The 10,269-nt window shown below is 37.2% G+C and overlaps 1 protein-coding gene across 1 annotated transcript; it reads right to left on the bottom strand.

Annotated features, from left to right (window-relative positions):
* Positions 1 to 2,670: 2,670 nt before the first annotated feature.
* LOC126628972 (probable aquaporin PIP2-5) lies at positions 2,671 to 6,249 on the bottom strand. Its single transcript, XM_050298862.1, has 4 exons — positions 5,833 to 6,249; positions 5,200 to 5,495; positions 3,182 to 3,322; positions 2,671 to 3,061 (listed from the first exon to the last, which is right to left on the bottom strand). The coding sequence occupies exons 1-4, from the start codon at positions 6,137 to 6,139 to the stop codon at positions 2,942 to 2,944; spliced, it is 864 nt and encodes a 287-aa protein (XP_050154819.1). The 5' UTR covers positions 6,140 to 6,249; the 3' UTR covers positions 2,671 to 2,941.
* Between the last annotated feature and the right edge of the window lie 4,020 nt (positions 6,250 to 10,269).

Below are 10,269 nucleotides of genomic sequence, written 5' to 3'. Positions count from 1 at the left end.
GCAAAGTCACTAAGGGACAAGGGTAGTCATGGGCCTATCCTGCAATTTTTTTCCTTTTCTATATGTATAAGCTATAACATAACCTCCTTTTACTTTTGGTAAGTTTAGTTGTAATCTTGAAGTTTTTGGATTTGTAATTCTCTTATTCTAGTTACAACAATGTAGCTTCTTCTACTTGTTAATTACTTCCAAGTTCATCTTTGTGTTGAAGTTTTCAAGCAGGTAACTGAATCTAACGATCAGGATTTACCACTAACTGCTATTAAGCTAAGGATGTTAGCTGATATTTTTTTTTTGTTGGCTTGAACTTCTGGTCCATCGTTTGTCTCTTTCCTTAAGCCATGCTCTTAAATATTTGTTGGATTAAGTGACTATATGGTCGATGCGGTTTGAAAATTGTAATCTTCCTCTATCTTAATCTGCATATTAACCTATGATGTATAATTTCTCTCCGTCTATGAGTTGAGGTAAATATATAGAAATGCAATCAATCTATATAGTATTTTAGACGTTAAAAAGATAAAGTTTTATATTTGTGAAGGCCCCTCACGATGTAAGATCCTGGCTCTGCCATTGCCAATTATGTGCTTCTTCTAAGCACTTTAAGTGTTTTCCAAGATTTACTTGCACTTTCATTAAAAATTGGTTTCAAAAATATTTTTACCAAAAATATTTTCAATCATTTTTAAAAACACTTTCAAATTAGCTCTAAGGCTGCAACGTAAATATTACAGCATATAGATATTGGAAGATAAGATGTTCACATTCATGGATTTGAGGTTTCATAAGCTACTATAAAAGTCTCAAATATCACAGTGCATTTCATAATTTAAAAACTTATAACAAACAGCCACAATTTGCTGCGAGATTTATACACACACGTGTATATAAAATGTTGGGATTGATTTTGTTGTTGGGAATCTTGGGATAAGGGTGAGATGGTAGATAGTGGTAGAGTGTAGAAGTAAAGTGAAGGCAACGATGCGGATAGTATGTTGTGCCAACGGACAAAATGGAGCAGACCACTTTATCAACCAGTTTCATATAATATTTCCACTTATTAGGGATAGACTCCCCATAATTTGCAAGATTATGTGCAAAGATTATCGTCACCTCTAGAAAGTTGTGAGGATTTAGAAAATTGTCTTGTATCGATAAATTAAAAAATAAATAAAAAAAATTAAAAAAATTATAAGGAGCTGGATCATTTTTTGAATTTTATAAAATATTTTTTTACTGTTGGAAATCTAACGGTCCATCTCAAAAGGACAGTTGGAAACTCAATGGTTGTGACTGCTACAAATTGGAGTCGTTCTGCCAGTTGGGGGAGGGGGGCTGTCTGTGGGTGACGTCGTTGATGGCCATCGTAGTTGCCAGTGGACTCAAGCTTAGCGTCAATTGGCAGGGTAAGCTAAGACCATCTCCAACTGAAGAGTCTAGAGGGCTAGAAGACCAAAAATAGCTCGAAAATCGTCTCCAACCAAGAGCTAGGCCAAAGGGCTTGTGGGCCCCACTGGAAAAAAAAGGGCCAAATGGCCAACCAGCTAGCCCAACTTAGCCAGCCAGCCCTGGGCTAGCCAGAATTTTTATTATTCCTGTCGATTATATCCGACAGCATTGTACTTATTAAATTACTGTCAGTTATATCCAACAGGAATGGTAGGCCTTTTTATTTTTATTTTTTTTTTCACAAAATATTTTAATTTTTTTTAATTCTATTTTTTTCCTATAACTTCCTAAGCCATTATACAACATTAAATTAAATTAAGCAACATTAAACAACATTAAACAATATGAAATAACATTAAATTTAAATAATAAATTATGTTTGGCCCTCGGTTGGAGATGGAGTCAAATATGACATTGTACTGTTCATTAAAATATTAATATCTTAGAGGGTTAGAAGGCTCGTTCGGTTAGAGATGGTCTAACGAGCTCCTACCCTATGCCTCCTATTGCCTCCCCTTTTTAAACCCACTGGAGCGCCTTCTTGAGGACAAGGGGCAATTTAACCCAATTGTCCTGCTACTTGGCCTTCCGCTAGACTTGCTCTCAATGGCAATTGTGTCAAGATTATAACCTCAACTTCTTTAAAGATAACATAGCAAAAATGCCCACTTCTAAACCCAACGCTCGCACGTGTTTCACACTACATGTTTCCTCATGGAGGAAATAAGTCAATTGGGAGGTATACTCTAGGCGCATGAATAATAGATACTCCTAGCCACCTATGCATTTGGATGATCCCACAATTAAATTATTCATTTGTTAAGTTTCACATTTCGCCACACGTAAAGATGTGTATAAGTTATTTCAAAAAGAAAAATTAAGAAATCTTACAACCGCTTAGAGAGTTATGACTACAACCGCTTAGAGAGTTATGTCAAACTCCCCATGTTTCCTCCCTCAATATATTGCAAGGGTCGTGGACACTACTCCACCCATCCCTCCCTGACCCTCACAAAACGAAGAGTCTTGTTGATTTGAAGTCGTCTTTTGATTTCTAAATCCAAAATAGTATTCACCTTCTGGTTTTCACAGTGCCCAACCCACTGAGCTTCAATTGGAGCTCATTGAGCCACCATCATATAGCAAGCAAAAGTGACCCCAAAAATATAAAAGCATTTATCTTCAAGCATGATATGACTAGAAAGAAGAAAACAAGGAGAATCCTGAGAAAATGACAGTGACATTGAAGTAAATTCAAAGGCAAGTTCTTGCAGAAACAGTAAAAAGAAAAGAACCAATCCGACTATATCTACAATTTCATGGCCTCTGAGCCCCTTTTTCTAATGGAAATTTAATTGAGAGAGGAGCAAAAAGAAGCCTTCACACACATAGCATAAGTTCAAGCAACAGTTTAATATAAATACTACTTCCCCCTTAATAATTAACTTATTGTTCCTCCAAATCCCTTCATATTCTCTAAAAATATTCAAATTTAAACATGGGGGTTGCTCCTGAATGATCCAAGGGCCTTGACAGCTCCTGCTCTCAAGATAAATTGGTGGTAGAAGGCTGCAATTGCTGCTCCAATGAAGGGTCCTACCCAGAAAATCCACTGCAAACAACAAAAAAGTAAACAAGAATATATATTAGTGAAAGTTCTACAGTGTTCCGGAGTATCTTACGTTATAATGATAACGTAAAAATGAAGAAGAATTAATATTGGAGTACATACTTGGTCATCCCAAGCCTTGTCTTTGTTGTAGATAACAGCAGCTCCAAGACTTCTAGCAGGGTTGATGCCAGTGCCAGTGATTGGGATGGTGGCCAAGTGGACAATGAACACAGCAAACCCAATTGGCAGTGGAGCCAAAACCTTCAAATTCCACAACATTCCACAATTTAGCATCTTAGAATAAGAGATAGAGAGAATCTACCATGTAACGGATTGTATATTCTCCTGTCTATCTCTCTTGTCACATGACTTAAGAGATAGACACGAAAAGATATACAACCCAAGATAACTAAGAATCTCGATGGGAATACATACAATTGGAAAACATTTATAAAATCAGACAACAGGACAGTTTGAAACAGGATAGAAGAGTTGAAAATGGATTAAAACAGTTCTCAAAAAAGACATGCCCGTGATTGTGAGGCTAAATAAAAACAAAATTAGGCAACTTTCATTCATTTCTGACTCAGCATATCAAATCTGTTAACACAAGAAACAAATCACACCTTAATCCAACTTTTAACTATTAAACAATAATCCTTAGGGATGTTCTGGTTAGAAGATGCAACTACGAGACGGAAATTCAAGAAAAAGAGGTAAAGGAAGCCCTAAGGAGGTTTTGCAAGAGATTATAAAAAAAGATATGGAGTACCTGGAGCCAACGGAAGATTTTGTATAAAACCGAGCGCAATAACGTTTTAAGAATCATACAGTCGACCCCACTTAGTAGAATAAAACTTTGTTATTATTGTTTTTGTTGTAAGTATTAAACAATAACTAAACAAGTGGCTGTTGAGGTGGTTAAAAGAGGATTTCCTCAAGAGGAATGTGAAGGGCCCACAGATTGACGTCGAGACCTCGAGCGAGTCATGGGTCATGAGTCATGACAATACTTGAAGAAGGCAGAGCACGTTAGGAATGATGGAAAGGAGAAAAGTTGAGAGAGAAAATAATTTGAAAAAGTTGAATCAACTTGTTGAAAGAAAACAAAATTAGGTGACCGCATCTATTGCACTGCATGATGCCCTATTGCCCTGAAATGCTAACTAGAAAAAAACATTTGGCCCAGCGAGCTCATTGTTTTCACCCTACTCAATAGGAAATTTTATTCTAAACAATATCATCATGAGACTTAAAAGGGTTTTTTGTTTCTAAAAATTTGAAGGGCAACATCTAATAGCTAGAGGGGAGATGGTTTGAACTCGAAACGCAGTTTGCTGAAGAGGAAGATCCTACTCCACTAGGGCAGTGTACCACTTGTAGGAAATTTTATTCTAAACAATATAATCATGAGACTTAAAAGAGTTTTTTGGTTCTTATAATTTGAAGGGCAACATCTAATATTTGACGAAATTCTGCTTGTTGCACTATCCCCAGGAGTACAGTGAAACGGTTGAACTCAAGCTTTTGTCCTAATACTTGGTTCCGATATGTCATTTTGGGTTTAAGCACGATACAAACACCCAAAAACAAGTATAGGATCCTATTGTGTTAACATCAGTTAGGTATTTGAGGGTGATTAGTTTACATTAATGAATGGTTTAAGAACATCTAAACCTGTGGTTGTGGACTTGTGTGTGGGACACCTTAACTTGTCCAAAGACTAAATGATGGTTAAATGAGGGTATATATTTCCACAAGAAGTTAGAGAAAAATAGAGGCTATTTTGTCCCATTTCTTAAGTTAAGCTTAAAGTCCTTGTATGGTATCAATCCAATAATGCACTTGTTCATAACCAAAAAAATGAAGTCAAGAGTTTGTTAAACAGGAAAAAGAATATAATTAATGCATTTTCTAGCACACGCAAAAATTAAATTTTACAATATAAAGAAAGCAAAATTAAATCCAAAAGAGACATGCTTGTGGATCCTTCAAATTTTCTGAAGAAACTAGCTTTTTTTTTCTCTAATTTTATCAGCTCCCCTGTTTTCTTTATTTATTTTTTCAATTACCGTTCTGTAATATAGATAGAGGAGGAAATGGTAATTGCAAATTATAGATGAAGGGTGTGTATGTACCGGAACATGGGAGTCTCTAGCACTCCTCTTGGGGTCAGTGGCAGAGAAGACGGTGTAAACCAGCACAAAGGTGCCAATAATCTCAGCAGCCAATCCAACTCCGGTGCTGTACCCATCGCTAAGTGAGTTTGCTCCGCCGCCGTACTTGATGTAGTAGCTCTTCTGGAAAGCCTTCACCAGCGCAACACCGGCTATGGCCCCCAACGACTGAGCCACCATGTACAGCACAGCTCTCACCAGCGACACCTTCCGAGCCAGGAACAGCCCAAATGTCACCGCCGGGTTGATGTGACCCCCTGTTCAGCAAAAGTTACAAAACCCATTGTAAAAAAACAGCTTTTTCAACAATTTATGCATGTATAAGGAAAATCCCATAAAACCCACATTAGAAAAGCAGCTTTTTAATAGTTTCTATATGCAGCAGCAAAATCACACCAAACCCACATCAAAGACTTCATCTTTTTAACTAAATTCTATACATACAAGAAAAATAACGAAAACCCACTTAAAAGATAAAAAACTTTTTGGCTAACTTCTGTGTTTTACAAGCAAAACCAACGTCAAAGACTTCAACTTTTTACTTATGTATATGCGTAGAGATAAAACCAGAGAGACCCAGAAGAGAAAACAGACCTGAAATCCCAGCAGTGCAGTAAACAAGCACAAAGATCATGCCTCCAAAGGCCCAAGCAATGCCCAGAATCCCAACCCCACCGCAAGCGTCAGCATTGGTGGCTGGGTCGGTCTGGCTCTTGTAGCCAATCACTGTGAGCACAGTGACGTAGAGGAAGAGAAGAGTGGCTACGAACTCAGCTATGAGAGCTCTGTAAAACGACCATTTGGTGAGCTCGGCCGAGTCGATGAGCGGCGCAGGCGGTGGGTCGTGGTAGTCCTTGGCTGAGAAGGAGCCCCTCTCTGCAACCTCCATGTCCTTGGCCATTAAAAAGGCTTAAGGTTCACACAGTCTGGAGAAGCAGAGAAAAACAGAGTCTTGGGTTTTGGGAAGAGAGAGAGGAAGAGGTGGTGGTGTGGGAGAGGGAGCGAGGAGAAAAGGGGTATATATGGTGTGAGATTAGGATTAAATTTTACTTGAAAATTTTGAATTATGTGGGACCGAACTCACCTACTATTTTGTGTGTTGTTTTCGCTTTCACCGACTATGAGTGCCCTGGCTTTTTAGTATGTAGGTGGTCACCCTGACCTGCTTCTACTCTCTCTCTTTCTACTCTCTCTCCTTCTACTCTCTCTCTTTCTACTCTCTCTCTCCCCCCCCCCCCAAAAAACACCACTTACCTACAACAGTCTAGATTGCTGTTCGTAAAATGTAAGAAATGTTTTGCTTTGGGAAAACTCCCACATCGTTTTTAAGATGATGAAATATTGAGCTCCACTAAAGAACGAAACTTGGCATGATATTTTTTGATACAAGCAAAATCAATAATTGAGGATAAGGAATCAAACTTGTAACTTGTAAGTACAGTGATAATGTTCGTAATTATTTGAGTTATAAAATTTTAAAATATTATCTTTAATTAGAATCGGAATTTCACGCATGGTAGTGAAAATTTTTTCGTGGTAAAATGTTGGCAACATAAAATATTTATGGCATCAAACAGTGAATCATAAATTATTTGTTAAATCGATTTATCTGTAAACATGTGAATTAGATTTATAATATGTATTGTTCTTTTAATAGCCAAATACTTGTCTAACTTTGACGAAAAGAAAGTTGTAAACCAGTCAATATTATCTATTTCAGTGTGATGCTTATTTGAATTAGAAGATGCTTTAGTACGTTTATGTATATCGTCTACTCTTACCGAAGAAAAAAAATGTACGTTTATGTACACCAATATTTTTGACGGTTGAATTTTTTTGGTTGGCTGCACATTAAACGTTTCATTTGTCGAACGCATGAATATTCGGAATGCATGAAGAAAAAACAAAAGAAGAGAAATGTGCAGCACGTGCAAAATGACCCGGTGAGTCGTAACTCGCGACGAGTCAAAAGCAGAATCATGCAGAGTGCTGATGTCCCTTCGACTCAGTGAGTCAGTGACTCTGCTCGGCGCAGACGACTCAGGGCTAGTTTGGTATTGTTGTGCTTTGAAAAAAAGCTGCTGTGAGAATAAGTGGTTGTGCTGTGAGAATAAGCGGCTGTGAAATAAATCAGCAGAGTGTTTGGTAAACTTTTTTGTAAAAGTACTTTTGGAAAAAAAAGTAATCTGATAGTGGGTCTTTTCATTAAAAGAGCACTGTAACTCCGTGTGCTTTGAAAAAAAACCAGTTTTCCAAAGCTGCAAATAGCAGCTTCAACTTTTTCCTTTGATTTCAACTTATTTTCACAGCAGCTTCCAAAATAAGTTTTTTTTTTTCAGTTTACCAAACACTTAAAACTCTCACAACTTTTTTGATAAGTTTTTTTTTTCAAGCATGTCGCTTCCAAACCATCGCTGCACCCACAAAGAAACGGACGTAAACGAAAGCCTGCTTGCTGACCGCTTTGAACTTTAATGCATACGTGACGCGATCTGATTGGGGAACAGAAAACGGTAATAAGTGCATGTTTTGGATGGACACGTGGAGGGATGTGAGCCGTGCATCGGTCCACAGGCTGAATCAACGAAGTTAGGCAAAAACGGGTGGTTTAAGATGGCTTGGCGGTTCTTGAACGTTAATCAAACAGCCGCAGGCAGTGGGACCCATTCTTGCTTTGGCTTTACTGGATAATAGAGGTACATAGATAGCTAAGATAGGGGTGGAAACTGGAAAATATTGTCATAAACCGATGTACCTACTGAATCGTATCGACCGGATTATATTGGTATGGTCGAGTTTTGGTATGATTTCATAATCGATTAGTATTTTATCAAATTAATTATTAATGGTATGGTTTTTTATATTGGAATCATTCGATATATCGTACCAAACCAATATACTTTTTAAGTATTTTTTTTACATGCACGACTCTTCAATTTTAGGGCTTGAAAAATAAAAACCCACTCACTCAGCAGTTTTTTTTTTTTTCCGACTCTTGCACGACGTCTCGCAGATTGCAACGAGGGGATCCTATAATCAGAATCAGACTTTTGACTTTTGAGTTTTTTATATTTGCTTTTGCATTGGTTGCTACATTGGCTTTGGACAATTATATGAGTTACATTTTGAGTTAGTGAATTATTAACCATTTGGATTATGGTTGCTAATTTTGTTGTTGGCTTATTAAGTTATGATTTGATTTTCATTTTAATTTTTAAGTTATAATTATGTTAGCTTATCCATCAATTGAAAGATTACATCAACTTCTTTTTTCAATTTTCTGGTTCGTTCTTCTTCACAATCATTGTGTGGTTCTGGGTAGGTGTTTTTGCAGCTTATTTTTTACATTAATGATATGGCAGACCATCGTTTGTGTCATTTAGCAACCAAATCAGCCAATAATTTCGACTAAACTGATTTTTTACATAGGTGATTTGCAATGCTTAAATCTTGTCTAACCCCTGGTTTAATATATTTTATCATTTAGATTCCGCTAGACGTTTACAATGTTGAAAACTTTGCAAACCCGGAAAGGAGAATTGTTAATTGTACCGTTTCATACAAAAACAAAATAAATATGGTACCGACCGAATTTCCAAGAGAAAGCGACATCCTATTACCGTTGGAGAGAATTTCCAAGAAAAATATGTTATTGTCATACAAAAAACAAATTGATTAAGAAAACACCTTTTTTCTTGGACATTTGTTTATAATTTCTCCCACAATTTATTTATTTAAATTATAGTGTGATTTGAGAAGTGGAAGGGAAGTCAGTTTCCTACCGTTAAAGAAATAATCCCATGTAGGGGTGGGCACTTAGAAACGAAAATCGAAATTGAACACGGACCAGATTAAACCGCACCAAACGGTTTGGTTTTACGGTTTTGAAATAGTTTCGGTTTTGAAACCGAACCGCAACATAGAAAATGGTTTGGTTTCGGTTTTGGCTTTTGAAAACCGCACCGAAACCAAACCAAACTACAAATATTAATAAATATTTAATTAAATGTCCATTTTAGATTTCACGTTTTAATTGGTTGTTTGTTAGAATTTATACATTTAGTATGGACTCAACCACACTAGAATACATCATTCATCACTTTCTTTCATTCATTAACTCGAATGACCTTTGTTATTTTATACCATCACACACACATATGTACAAGGGTGGACTAATCTTGTTATCAAGAGTCGAACAATGATCTAATGAAGTTGATAGGATCCTGTGTGATAACTGAATTGGTTGATAAGTGAGCATTGTATTAGTGCTGACTACGACAGATATGTGTGGTTAAAAGGATAAGGTTGTTAGTAGTAAGCTTATGGAGGAAGCTAACTAGCTACTATATTAGGAAGGGTTGTAAATGGAAAATGGTTGTTGTTGTATTTGTTGTTAATTGCAATAGAAAATTAGTCATTACTGCTACACAGAAGTCAAGATGCAAAGTTAGGGTTCTATCATTGGTATCACAGCCAGTGCATTCGATCCTGCTTGATCCTTCTTCATGTATGACTCGACTCGGTTCCAGACGCACCATGGAAACAAGAGTATCCAAGCTTGAGTCCTTGTTTGCTGATTTCCAGAAAGAGTTCAAAGATTCCAGGCATGAATTTCAAGAATCAAGAACTGAATTTCGAACTACCCATGAGCTGATTTTGCTGCAATTGTAGGCATTATCGACGAGGGGTAGTGGGTTGGTGGGTGAATCGTTGGAGGGAACACAATCCGATCACAATTTGTCGTCGGGAGTGAATCCTCCGTGTGGCCCTCAGTTTTTCCGTCAAGAATCGATTCCGCCGCCTCGATAACCATTTATCAAGATCGATTTTCCCAGATTTGGTGATGGCGATGAACCCTTGAGGTGGATCTACAAAGCAGAACACTATTTTGATTTCTTCGGTGTCGACGATTTCAAGAAAGTGAAAATGGCATCATTCCATCTGGATGGCGAACCTCTATAAGGGTTCCAATGGGCTAATTGTATCCAGACATACCCTAGGTGGGAAGATTTCACACAAGCTCTTTGTTAA

This window comes from Malus sylvestris, chromosome 7, assembly GCF_916048215.2.
Source record: "Malus sylvestris chromosome 7, drMalSylv7.2, whole genome shotgun sequence".
Classification (NCBI taxonomy): Eukaryota; Viridiplantae; Streptophyta; class Magnoliopsida; order Rosales; family Rosaceae; genus Malus; species Malus sylvestris.
Note: the sequence above shows the minus strand (reverse complement) of the source record. Positions and strands in the feature narration are given on the sequence as shown.